Source organism: Labrus bergylta, chromosome 3 (assembly GCF_963930695.1).
Source record: "Labrus bergylta chromosome 3, fLabBer1.1, whole genome shotgun sequence".
In the NCBI taxonomy this organism is placed as follows: domain Eukaryota; kingdom Metazoa; phylum Chordata; class Actinopteri; order Labriformes; family Labridae; genus Labrus; species Labrus bergylta.
The window spans coordinates 18,336,549-18,349,888 of NC_089197.1; the positions used below are offsets into that span (position 1 = coordinate 18,336,549).

The window sequence follows — 13,340 nt, forward strand, 5'->3', positions numbered from 1 at the left end:
TGTTAGTAGGCTGTTTTTTCTCATGAGGAAAATTATCCTTTAACACTTTGCTGAAGCGCACAAACAAAATTCCATTCACTTCCATTCTGTTTGGGTAAGAAAGAAAAACTATTTATAAAATCTTTATAAATATACATACAAGAAGTATGTAGCATGTAAATCAATGTCACACAGCATTTATAGCCTTAGCTAGTTTGGAAAGCTAATCTAGAGATGGAGCTTTTATAAAACATAAACATGCTTAACAAATATGCAATGATGAGAAATAAATGCATTAATCAAGACCGAAAGCATGAATTGTGTCATTTGTGTGTACTACTTTTTCCAGGAAGTTGGTGAAGCAAGTTTAAAGCTGCAAAAGGGAAGAGAGAGTCACTGTTCTTACACCTTGAATGGGGAAGTGCCACGGCCTGAAATGTAGATTCAGGCTCTGACATCTGTTGTAAAAGAAGAGTCTATGCCCATGTGGTTAAAAAAAAATATGAAAAACAGAAGTTGGTCAAGAGTTATGGCTGACCCTTTGTTTGGGGTTGGTTCCACTGTAATAATGTCCCTTGTGTGTGTTTACAATTGTAGTCGTGGTGTGGCACAAAGGCAGCATTGAAAGCAGTATCTCATCCGTAAGAGGAAGTTGTACTGCAATGCAAATCATATTTCTGACAGCTCTCACTGGGACTCTTCTGACAGTTCTCTTTTTTTTGCTCAATGATGCAGGAACATCTCGTGAGGATGGGAAGCTGCAAGAAGCATAACAAAAAAACACCCATATATAGGTCATTCATGCAGTGTCAACATGGTAGTTTAACTTTTAGAGGAATCTTTTCCATAGCTCTTGGAGCACTTCATGCGCTCCCTGTGGACCAATACAGTCAAACTAAGATGTTAAACAGTGGTCATCCAGCTCTCTTGGCCTGATGGATGGAGATGTTTTTTTCTTTCTTTCTCTGACCTGCTCTTTGGAAGGGAGGGTTCAGCTCCCAAAAGGCACGAGCTGGAGCATATTTCAGCTTCTGACATGCTCAATCTGTTGGGGATGTCTCCTGTGACTCCAGCCTGACCCATATTAAATACCACATGTCAAGTAAGCTGAAACAGCCTAGGGTCAAACAGAACAGTCAGGCTGCACATGTTGAGACATCACTTACATCAGATTAAGCTTGAGAGAGGTGAAACATTAAGATGATCAACTGAGCGGATGATGTTTACTGAGCAACATTCCTGTCAGTGATAGTTTAGCTCCCTCACTACTGATGTGACATGAAGTCCTTTTATACTTTTCTTTTTGCATCAAACGTTTTCTTTTTTGTCTTCAAATGACCGTTTAATCAACTCCAAATCACAGTCAAATTTGATTTCATTTTTCAGCATTTCTAGTTCCATAGTTATTCCTTTTAGCATACCAGAGATTTACCTCTTTAAGTGCTGTCAATGAGTGAGCATCTATTATTATATAAACACAGATAATCTGCAAGGCCTAATGGAGGCTTGCTCTCAGACAGAAGTGTCACTTTATATACGCTAAGAAAAGCCTGTGAGCCATAAACAAGTGGACGCTTGTTGAATAATGCTGGGTTCTATGTTAAGGCTAAAATAAAGGCTGCCAGATGGATGCTCTTTTTAAACTTTACCCAACAGTGTAAATGTGAATAAGTAACCTTGAGACACGTGACAGCTGACACCACAACTTTAAAAAAAAATGTTAATGTGGCTTAGTTTCCCCTTGAGTAAGACAAGATAGAGTGGGAAAGTGGAAAATCTTGACCCAGGAGGGTTTTTTTCCGAAAATCTTTGGAATTTTATAAATGAATTTTTTCCTTTGGGTATATTTAACCACTTCAACCACTTCCTTTTTTCCTGGGAGAAATTCATACGTCCACCAAAGTATTTAACTATGGTAATATTTGAAAGCTGCTAACTTAAGAGGAAACTCTCCCCACAAAGATTCCCGTATGGTTTTCTGCACATATTTTATTATTATGGTCCCTGAACCTCCGGCTCTATCCAGAGAGATCCAGATCTTAAAGACATCCCATTTTAATCTTGTTTTATCTTTGCAAATTGTCATCTTCTTTTTATCAAAGCTATCTAAATATATTGACCTCCTTTCAGTGGTGAACTGATGAGAGAAAGATGATCTTTTTAAGCAGAAATACTCATTGTTTTTTTTTTAACAAAATAGGAAACAGTTGGAGAATCATTGACAAAGACGTGCATGAAAACTCTAAAAGACTCTGTAAACACACACACTGTGGTAGCACATTTTTAAGACAGGAAAGCAAAAAGGAAACAGTTTCAAGTTACAAATGTGCTACCACCCCCCTCTGTGCGCCCGTCAATCATGTGCTATCAGCACAGTGAGATCCTACATGGGTTTGTCTATATCTGGACGACACAGGAAGCAGTCAGGAAGACGTGGGTGTGTCTGTGCATAGTAGATATGTGGCAAGTGTTCTCTCACTGGAACATCACTGCTCAAACACTGTCCAGAGCTCAGGCAGACAGAGACGTCAGGCCGTACAGAGAGATAGGCAGGGCAGACCTAGAATCTGTTTTTACAGCTCTGTTATGCTGTTAGCCAAAACAAAAGGACAAAGGCTAAACAAGATGAACAACTAGTTTTTCTTAAAGGGATACTTCACCCGTTGAAACATGAATCTGTATTGACATTGGGTCATATATGTAGTAGAAATGTGAAATACATTTTGAAGTTGGTGCCTTCTTGGCCGAGAAAAGGCAGAAAGTGTCTTTTTGACACGTGGATGAAAGACACCAAATCCCAGAATACACAGCACCGCAGGCCACTCCAACTAAGGTCCTCGATTTCAGAATCAGAATCAGAAATACTTTATCAATCCCAGAGGGAAATTTGATCGTTACAGTTTCTCCAAAATATACAATATAGCAGTAGAAATATAGTAATAAAAACATTTACAGACATGTTTACTTCAACACTTAAGGCCATTTCCTCAACTGATTCAGAGATTTCTTCCAGAATTGATCTTGGAAATTCCTGGCAGAAAACAGACTCTATGTCTGTGTCCATGGGCAAACAGTGAGAGCACCGAGACTACCAGTCCGCCCCAGCTCGAGCTGGCCCGGGCTCCTCGCTAGCGGCCCCGGCGGCCAGCGCTAGTGCAAGCGGCCCTGGCGGCCGCAGCAGCCAAAATGCAAGACCAGCCTGTCGGCAGCAGCCTTCTCGCCGCTATTTTTATATTTTTTCGCCATTGTCAGCTTTCTCCATAGAGCCTGTTAGCATAGCTTCCACGGACGTTAAGTTTCGATTCTGGGAGTGAGTTCCCACCCACTGATCTGTGATTGGTCTGTAGCTTCAGTGGTCGAAAATATGAGGAACTACCGTTGTAGTTTCACACCGCTAACCGCAACAGCTTCCAGTGACGCAATATGACGATATTTGCGTCACTGGAAGCTCCTTTTCAGACTTAGAAATACAGAACTTTCCAGTCTCAGGGAGAAATGAGGGCTGGATGCACGACCATTCAAAAATACTACCAGTTTACTACTGATACAATGTGTAATGCAAATGGGTGAAGTATCCCTTTAAATGTGAACTTTTGATGAGATATTACTAATTTTGTTTTTTTAATTATTTAGGACTCAAGTCCACAGGAATGCTAGCAGCTCTGTTAGGCTGTACTTACAGTGTTTCTTTATGCTAACACTTACAAGCTGACAGATGTGTGTGTTAGCATGCTTACATCAATCGAGACACGCGCGTTGTTGCCCGTAGCTTCTTCAGGTTCGCTCAATATGTGAAGTCCTGTTTATCATTTTGAATTTTTCTGCTGTTGATGGTCCTAGATGAACAGTCAGTCTTGAGAACATAAATGTGGTCACCACATTTAGGGAATCCGTTCAAGATAGTTCACAAATAACTTCTAATTGCAATCTTTTGGTGGGGTCCAGTAAATAACCAGTCTTAAGGATTCATCCATTCGTGATCATGAATGTCTACAAAGGGAATCAGTGGATCTTTGAGGTGTGATAACGACTTGTATTTCTTAACAAATTTGTAATTGTTCCAGTAGATTGTTTCAGTCAGCAGTCATCCCGACTGCAATGTTATCCATTGGGGGGATTACAGGCGAGCAAGTGAAGTCTACTATTTGTATTTGCTTTTGCCACTTACAGGCTCAGATCGTTATATAAAATGTCCGATAGCATTATAGAAACATTCAGAACATGTTTAACCGGTTAAGGAATCTCACTTAAGTCTTCCTCTGATGTCTTGTAGTGAGGAGACTTGTTTACATAATGTTTTCAGACATGTAAGGTACCAATTGGTGCCTGTCAATGACAGAAGAGAGCCCTTTAATGGACTTGAATTGATTGTCTTTAATAGACCAAAAGGATAACATAGTAGCCATTACTGCTGTGATGCGTCTGCTGGCTGAAGTAATTTACTCGAGCTGTTTCAAAAGCTTTTGAACCTACTTGTGTTTTACTTACTGAAACATACTAAAAACGATCACTCTAATTATGTATGAATTATACCAGTACCTGCAAAGGCAAAGAAAGGTGTGGGTTTTTAAACTCATTGTGTAAAGGTGATACTTTGTACAGTGTCAGCTACCAAGGCAAAAAAAAAAAAAGGTTTTGTTTAAACCACTGCACAAAGTATGAAAATAATGCAGGGTTTTGCGATTTGTGAAATGGCATTTCAGCTCCAGTTTCTTACAAAGTCAGAGGATGGTGGTTCAGTGTTTGACTCTGAATCAGCTTCCTCCACATCTTGCCCTTTCATACAGTCTAAGACGGAGGTAAGGAGGAGGGGGTTGCACATGTTGTGAAAGGAAGCCCGCTGCAGCCACAGCGGGAAAGGAGGATGCTTGTTCTCTTTCTCTCTGTTCCCTGCAGCTGATTGATGCTGGCAGCCTTTTACCTTTCAGTTTACCGGCACAGCGCAAGGCTCAGCTTTGTCAAAGGGAGCCGAACCAATCTCCGGCCTGCTGCTGGGCACTGAGAGCAGCTCAGCAGAGACTGGCATTTACACCCACCCTCTATACCCAAAGAAACTACTCAGAACAGACAGGGAGGGAGCTTTTAAGTCAGAAACTCAGAGGCTGAGTCCTTAGAGAAGGCAGATAACATTTTGGCATTTAAATCTGTGTTTCTGCTGACCATACTATCCTTTTTTTTCTCAGAGCATGACTTGCAACCTTGAAGTGTTCGCAAACAAAAGAGTTGCATGCAAAATCCAAACCAATTCCCACAACATTCTGAAGTAGATTTTATCTGCAAAACTTACTTAACTCTTGCAGCTATATGCATTCACACTTTTTTAACTGGTTGCATCCGGTTGCAGCAAAGCACCCCTTCAATAAAAAACTTTCTTTGCTTACAAGAAATGTCTAAAACTTAAAACCTAATTTCACTCATGGAGGCTTCTGTCTCTACAGACATGTAAAAACATGAAATGCCCTGGTAAAAGTACTATGGGAAAAAAAGGAGGGGGGTTTAATACTTAATCTTAATTCTTATATTTCTGTTTTTGTGCCACCGATTTGAAATACAACCTAATATGGACAGCTCGCGGACAGCTTTGAAGCCACAGCCGGTACTAAACTGGACTGTACTGCTGAGACTGAAAACAAGCTTAGTATAGTTGTGCTTTTCTTATATCTAATGTTGCATTACCGTGCTCTGGGCCACAGGAAATAGCAGAACAAAAAAGCTTGTTGTGTGCATGTTTGTGTGTATGTCTTGTCTCATTGTGAGGATTTCATTCTATTACATGAGCTATAATTACATGGAGTGAGTCTAGAAAGGCTGCCATTCACAGAGTCCTTCACTTTTTCAGGGATAAAAGTTTTGAGTATAGATTATTATTGCTTTGAGTAACAGCATCAACAACACCAAAATAACATGCAGTAACTCTAGAATGGACTGCCATGCACTTCTTGTAACTGAAGAGGAAATTAGGTCACTTAAAGCTGCAATCCTTAGTGACAGCAACCAAACTGTCAGATAGTTAAACTGAATGATGCTACAGTTAAAACCGGATAAAATGGCTTCATATTACCATGTCACAATCTCAAGACTGAAGCCAGGCTGTCACATGATGGAGTGTGTCTTTAAACAATGTTTTAGTGACTCTGCTAGCCTGGGAGAAGATTTCTGAAAGAGGAAGTCCTCTTGTGAAAGTTCTTGTAATGACCAAAAAGAAATGAGTCACCCTCGCCATTTGCGTATTCAACATGAGACACATAGGATACACTAGGGCATTGGGTGTTTTTTGTTGAACACATTTCTGAGAACTGTTAATGATTCAAGGAGTGAGTGGACCTTTAATGACTTCACTGCTTAGAAACACAAACACTTAACAGGGCTAATTATGTGTTCAGGTGTAAGCAAACATTAATAATCCTTCCTGATATGAATCTGTGATGATCTTTTACAATGTGTTTACTTTTATTAGCAGTGGATGGCTGCAGAGCAACTTTATTCAAACAGTGAAGTGTTTGCTTTAATAGCTAATAAAGAGCTCCAGACCCAGCGAGTAAGTGGAATTTTACTTGAGATGATCTGTTGCTGTGAAGGTTAAGAAGAAAATGTGAGGTTAAACGTTTCAGTCTAACTGGATTCAAAATTCCAAAGGCTGCTCAGACTCTTCTGGTCTTATATTTCAATAGAAACAGGAACACACACAATGGGCCATGTGATGTGATCAAAACTTTCAGAACACAGGAGTAAGTGGACCATGAGTCTAGATTGTTTTGTCAACTAATGTTTCCAAGTTCATGAATAAAAAGGCAGGCTGAGCTAAAGAGCTCTGATTTATTCTGCCACAAAGGAGAAAGAACATTTAAAGAGACACTTCACTATAAGTTAGGATCAAACGATTTTGTGTCAATCAAGTGTGATACCAAGTTGAAATGTTATTATATTGATTACTGATTATGCTTGAAATGGGAAAGCTCATTTTGAGACCTCTTAGTCTATTTGCCCTATTGCCCAGAGTTGCATTAGAAGAGTCATATTTGCATGCTGAAGATAAGGTTTGATCCATAGGTTGGTTCACCTGTATTAAACTGATTAACAAGTTACATATTTTTTCTTTTAATCTGTTGAACTGTTGCTTAAAATCCAGGAAAATATCCATGCTAATGTTTTATTTGGTTGCCAAGTTTCCCATTCTGACAGATATCCATTCAGTCTGATTAAGGTTGTGTCAACTACAACCATATATCCTTTAGCATGGAAGTTGTGGCTACTTTCATGCTAACAGCCTTTGTCTCACACTTACACAACAGCAATATGAATTGGATTTTGCAGGTGGTTACCTCGCCTAGCGGTCTATCCGCTACCCCAAACATTTCATTTTGGACCGCACCCGACACCTTCTCGACATTAAGAACTGAGAGGTTCATGACCATTAGGTCCTCTTGAGACTATAAAAACTGGTATCTTAATACAACATGTAGTGGTTAAATATATGTCTTTAATGATTTGCAGACGTTATGTGGACTGATTGTGTTAGCTTCAGTTAGTGACAGGCTAGTTGTTTTAAGTCTCCCTGCTGAGCTAGGCTAAGTGGCTCTAGCTTTAGCCTATTTGAAATCCGCTGCATTCTTGTCATGTATCCTAACTACAAGAAGAAACAATTCATGCATTTCATAAGCTGATAAATGATTCCTAAGTTGTATACTTTTATTTATTTTTATTATTTGTGGCCGAGAAAAAATATCCACATATACCAAAAATGAAGAAACTATTTAACAAAGACAGCTTTGGATTGTTTTATGTTGATTCAAGTTTTATGTCCACCTTTTTTCATGGATTTTATGAGGCCTTAAGAGTCTTCTACAGACAAAATGTTGAATCTGTTTAAAAAGGGGAAAGGGATTTCGACTACCAAAAACTATAAATTTTTCTATATTTTAGCCTGTTTTAGCTGTAAATAGCACACTTGAGCTAACATGGAAATGAGGAGACATTTTTTTTTTCCATTTAGCTCGGAGGAGTCACGTTTTACTTTTTGTTCTCACACCTAATCTAAACAAGGAGAAACACAGTTTGAATTCATTAATCAAGTGTTGCTCTCCTTCATAAACACTATGAATCTGCCTATGTATAAGAATAGCTGGGAAAGGTGTATAAGAAATGATCTGCATTAAAGACGTGCAGGTCATAGTGAGCTGTAGGCGGAGACTGTTCGAGAAAGTGTGAAAGATTTAGCACATTCAGGCAGATCTGAAATAAAGCCAGCAAGTCTGTGTTATCTCCAATTCTGCAAATTGGCTAATTTGCCTTTCTTTATCTGTCCCCCTCCTGCGCTCTGCGTGTTCATTTATGAGTGTGTGTGTGTGTGTGTGTGTGTGTGCCCACATCTTCAGCATTTGGCAGACACTGTTTTCTAACAGAAAAAAATAGCATCCATGGAATGAAATGTGTTTTGGAGGTGTTTCATCACCAAGGACACGGTCCACACTCACACAACAAGGCCTGTATTGGATAGCGCTGTTTGGCAGGGAAACTCATCATCCCTTCAGAGGAACCAAGAAAGGGCATTTTTAATTTAACCTAGTGTTTTGTGAGTCTTTTCACACATTTATACAATGGTTCGATGAGGTGTAAGTCCCATGGAGAATATGTTAAGTGTTTAAGGGCACCCTTGCCTATCACAGGCTTTTAAAGGTTTCAACCACTCTGTTTTCACTAAAATTATACATGCACAGTCAGAATCGTAATGAGGACAAACGTGTCTAATTTTGCTGAGGACAGCGCCACATTCCACGTCCTGTTTCTGGAGGAAAAAGATGCGGTCGATGCTTCCTATTTCCTGTCCAGATGGCAGCATCAGCTGACAGCAGATACCAGATCTCTGTCTATCTTTGAAGCTCTTATGGAGCTCCTTGGTGGCAGAAGCGTGTGTGGGAAGTCAGAGTTTGGCTTGTGTTTGTGTATGATGTCTTCATGTGATTTTGGATGAGAATCCCCTGCAATATATTCTACAGTAAAAGCGTCAGTGCCCCTGGAAATCTGACGAATAAATGATTCATTCTGCAGATTTTTTTTTGTCCTCTTTTACACGATCTTATTCAAGTGCACTCTAACACAGCCCACACAAAGGCTTTTATATTAGTCTTGATCCAGGGATAGCATGGATTTGTGCCCTGGGATCCCACAAGGGAACAGAGATTTGATTACTGTACTTGTCAGCCAAAGAGAAACCCCCACCTCCTCCTCCTCTTTGCCATCTTCCCATCCTGCCCAGGGGAGATAACAGAGCTCCTCTGTGCTCTGCCAGATCCCCAACCAAACTCTGCTGCTGACTAACAGCAATTTTAATTTGAGCTCGGACTGGACAATAAATCTCCTACAATAGTAAAGAAAGTAAAATGGTGGTAAAAATCTTAAATTATTCAGAGTATATAACTCGGAGGAATGTGATGAATCCCTGTGAGGAGAAAATAGAATGTCCGTTAAATACGCAGAAATCTTGGAAGTCAAAGGGAATTTTGTATTTAGACAGCTCATGCACCTGTGCATTTGAGCTATTTTGCACTATAAGTGATGTACGCCTTATAACTTTAATCATGTGACTTTAGGGCATATTTAGGCCCTCGTTTTGTTTCAGTGAACTCTGACTTTATGATGGGGAGAATGGAATAAGGTCATACGCAATGATAACAGCAATATATAGTGACTTTATTCAGATCCAATTTGTCATCAAACTCGTCACTAAAGTCTCATATGGCCATTGCTCAGTCAGCAGGGTGGGTGGCTCTGCACTTTTTTTTTTTAAAGGATCCAAGAGTGAGGTCAGAGTGGCAGATTGCATGAGGAAAATCTCCTATGTTTGTGTATATCACTGAAAATGTCTACTATTTAAAAGTTAACCTAACAATAGCAGATTGTAAATTGCCCTTATGTTTTAGCTGACACACAGAAAAATCACCAAGAAAGAGATGAGGAAACAGCCACCACTTGTGGTTTCTCCTTTAAAAGTAGGCTGCTGTATTTGGCAAACACAGCATTTGTAGAGATTGTGAACTCAAGAGGAAGAAGAATTGGATAGTGTTGGTCAACGTCACACTTTATTTGCTGCAGCTTTAGAGATAGAACAATACAAATTATGAATAGCACAAAACAATGTTGCATTATGTGTAATCTTTAAAGCTATATGTGACACTATATGCCTAATGGTCTGTTAATCAAACTAAACAAAAAAAAAAAGATTACACAAAGAAGCAACTATCTTCATTATCCATTAATCTCCAGAGTTACTCTGGGTAGGGAGCATACAGGAGGTCAAAGCCAGAGCAAACATCAGGCTATTTACAGTATGACCATGTTAATGTGTTCAGAATACCAAAAGCCGTGCTACAAAAACATGACAATGCAGGTGAAGCTCAGAAAGGATGAAAAGAAACCAGCCCCTATCATTTCTGCCAATAAACTACTAATGTCATTTACTTTTAACTGTCTCTGTGAAAGCAATAAAGGGTCATCAAAATAACCCAGTTAGGGGCCCTGCAGTGACATATCCACACAGTGACTTTGTCTGACCAATGAGATTGAAGTTTAAGGTCTGGAGGAAGTCTTCTTCTTGCAGAATGTGTGGGGGAAATGGCAGAAAAGTTGAAGTCTGGCTGCTCCGCACATCCCACTGCACGTCCCACTGCACAGAGCCAAAAGTGACCAAAACTTAAGCAACAACTAGATCTGAAAAGTGACCATTCATGACGTTTGAGCTTTTGCAAGTCGTGAACTATAACCTATACGTGAAATTAGTGGTTGGCACGACTGCACTGTTGCAGTTTCAGTCCAGTTCATCGGCAGAAAACATACTCGGTGTAACTGGTCCACAGTTTGTCCTCCCCCGGGTCGTTACTGGCGTACGAGCAGGTCCCAGTGGAGTTACAGGCCACCATGTGGAAACCAGCGTCTGCCAGCCGGTCAAACGCTTGCTCCAGAAAGTTATATTTGAGGTAATACCTGGCGGTGTATTTGTCAGGAGGACGGTCTGGGTCTCGACTCTCGTTCAGGGTTTCTCCAAACACCTCTTTAGCCAGAGATATCTTGCTACAGACCGTTATTCTTGCCACCCTGCGGAATTTGGCGTCCGCCTGGATGTCTCTCCCGATAGTGTAGCTGCCTCTGTACCCGACAGTGATGAAACCCGGGTTGCCCGCACCCCCCGGGGACCGAGGGGTCCGGTCCGAGGAAGAGGAGGAGGAGGTGACCGGGCTGGCGAGCAGCTCAACCTCCTCCGGCTCCCCGCTGTCCTCCGAGCTGTCTTTGCTGCCCGCTGCCAGGAGCCTCGACAGCTCCGGCAGCTTAAAGAAGTCCGCTTCTTTTTGCAGTCGTCTCTTTTCTTTGAAAAACTCGGGCAGGAAAAGCTCCGAGTCCCGCAAGTAGTCCAAAATGTAGCGGAAGAGAAAGCCGTCCCGGTCGAAGAAGAAGCGGCCCTTGCTGTCTTTTGGCAGCTCGCCCGGGGAGCTCTGGGTGAACTTGGTCCACAGGAGGGAGTTTGGGGCCGCTGTTAGAGTCTCAAGTCGGGTCACGTACACCTGGCCACCCACGTTCAGCTCCACAATCTCAGGAAAACGTTGGCTGTCGGTCTGTGCCATCTCTCTGCCTTTTTTTTATATTTTTTTAAAAGAGACTGTGTAGTGTCCCTGTAGGCGCCCTGACTGGACTCCTCACTGTACAGATATGTTTGTATTGGTTTGTCTGTGTGGGAGGAGAAGGGAGAAAAAGGACGGCCAACACACAGACACATTAACTGTTCACTGGAAAGCTCTGTGAAGCAAATGCTGCCTTCAGTGGGCCAGTGTAAGCCTAAACTTCCTCCTCTTAAACACCACAAGATATTATGTTTATTTAGACAGAACGCTAACTGAAATAGTAAAAGAAAGTTCCATTATTTTCTTGCCATGAGTTTTATTGGACGATTTTAGTAATCATTTACTGGCTTTAGTAGGCTAATAACTTTAACAGGTTAATGAATAAAAGTCAGAAATCTAATACCTTGTTGTGTAAATAGCAACAAAGTAATGAAGTATGATTTTCAAAGGTCTTGGTCTGAAGCTCTCTCAGCTGAATCTCTTATGAGCAGAAGGGAGGGCTAATTAAACTTTTGTGCTATTTTCAGAATGATTTGGCAAACTCTATCTACCGGAGGGAAGTTGGCAGTGTGATCAGAAGTTCCTGTAAAGTTAGGCTAGTTACTCATGTACTTTGAGAGAGAGTTTGAATCGTGTACTTTGAGAGAGAGAGAGAGAGTTTACAGTGCATTATAAATTCTTGATAACACTATTTTGTGGGGCTTCAAATTGAAACTGATGTGGTCTGGCTGTTGTTTTATTTTGGGAACCAAGCAGTGAGTGAAGCTGTGTGGCATAGTTCAGGGGTTACAGTGATGTTGCATTAAGGTGTCAGAATGTCCAGCGAACTGATTTCCTTCGGGGCCTCCTGGGGATCAAGCAAAGCATCAAGTCTTCCAGGTTTTGAGTTTAAGTTGAGAATTGTAACACTACATATCAATCAATGCTACACTGTGTTTGACGGGACTGATCAATATCTTTTTTCATGTTATAGAGGTTTAAAAAAAACCTGGTAGAACGTAGTGTTGTTTGAAAGATGAAATGCAAGAGCAGCTGTTCATTAACCAGTAAAATCCCAGTTTTCCTAAGAAATCTCCATGCAGTGATAACAGAGTAACAGACACATGATAAACCAAGAAGCTCTATACTTTCAAGATAAAGCTGGTTCGACTGATCTGTGATGTCGAAAAAAATCCCTTGATAAGCGGTCCTACTTTTTCTCAAATCCACCCAAGTCTTAACCCTAGATCGATTTCAGCTTATATCACCAAATACCTCTTTGATCTGTTCTTGAAGTGCAGTGTTCACTCTATTCATACTTCACTCCACACACCAGTGTTTCCATACTGAGGCGGACCAGTGACATCATAATCTGAGAGAGATACGATTGGTCTGTTATATCTCACATGTTGCATTTTTGCTTGGTGCCATCAGCTATTTGTAAGAGAGAACGCTAAATTATGATCCACGTGTATGACGATAAACAGTTATTACAATTTTCCTCACAAACAAAGAACGGAGACTTGCAGAGATGTAGCTGCAGCCATCAGAAATGTCATACAGCAGCTTTAACCATTCAGGATAGTTGCAGCTTAATTGCTGTTGGTGCAGTTATTAAAAAAAATGATTATTGAACAAATCCTGCAGAGATTTTTTTAGGAAGTTACGGCAAGTGTTGATTCAAAGAGAAAAATAGAACATGACATTATAATAAAAGTTTTAATTAAAAGCAAAAAATATTAAAGAATTCTGGATATTCAGTCAAAAATG

General features: G+C 40.5%; 1 protein-coding gene across 1 annotated transcript; it reads right to left on the reverse strand.

Moving 5' to 3' along the window:
- Nucleotides 1-10,036: 10,036 nt before the first annotated feature.
- Nucleotides 10,037-11,975, reverse strand: LOC109998115 (BTB/POZ domain-containing protein KCTD12). Its single transcript, XM_020652853.3, has one exon. The coding sequence runs from the start codon at nt 11,592-11,594 to the stop codon at nt 10,794-10,796; it is 801 nt and encodes a 266-aa protein (XP_020508509.1). The 5' UTR covers nt 11,595-11,975; the 3' UTR covers nt 10,037-10,793.
- Nucleotides 11,976-13,340: the final 1,365 nt, after the last annotated feature.

What these genes read in the sequence shown, in the direction of transcription:
- LOC109998115 (XM_020652853.3), bottom strand. Translation starts at nt 11,594, where the DNA reads ATGGCACAGACCGACAGCCAACGTTTTCCTGAGATTGTGGAGCTGAAC.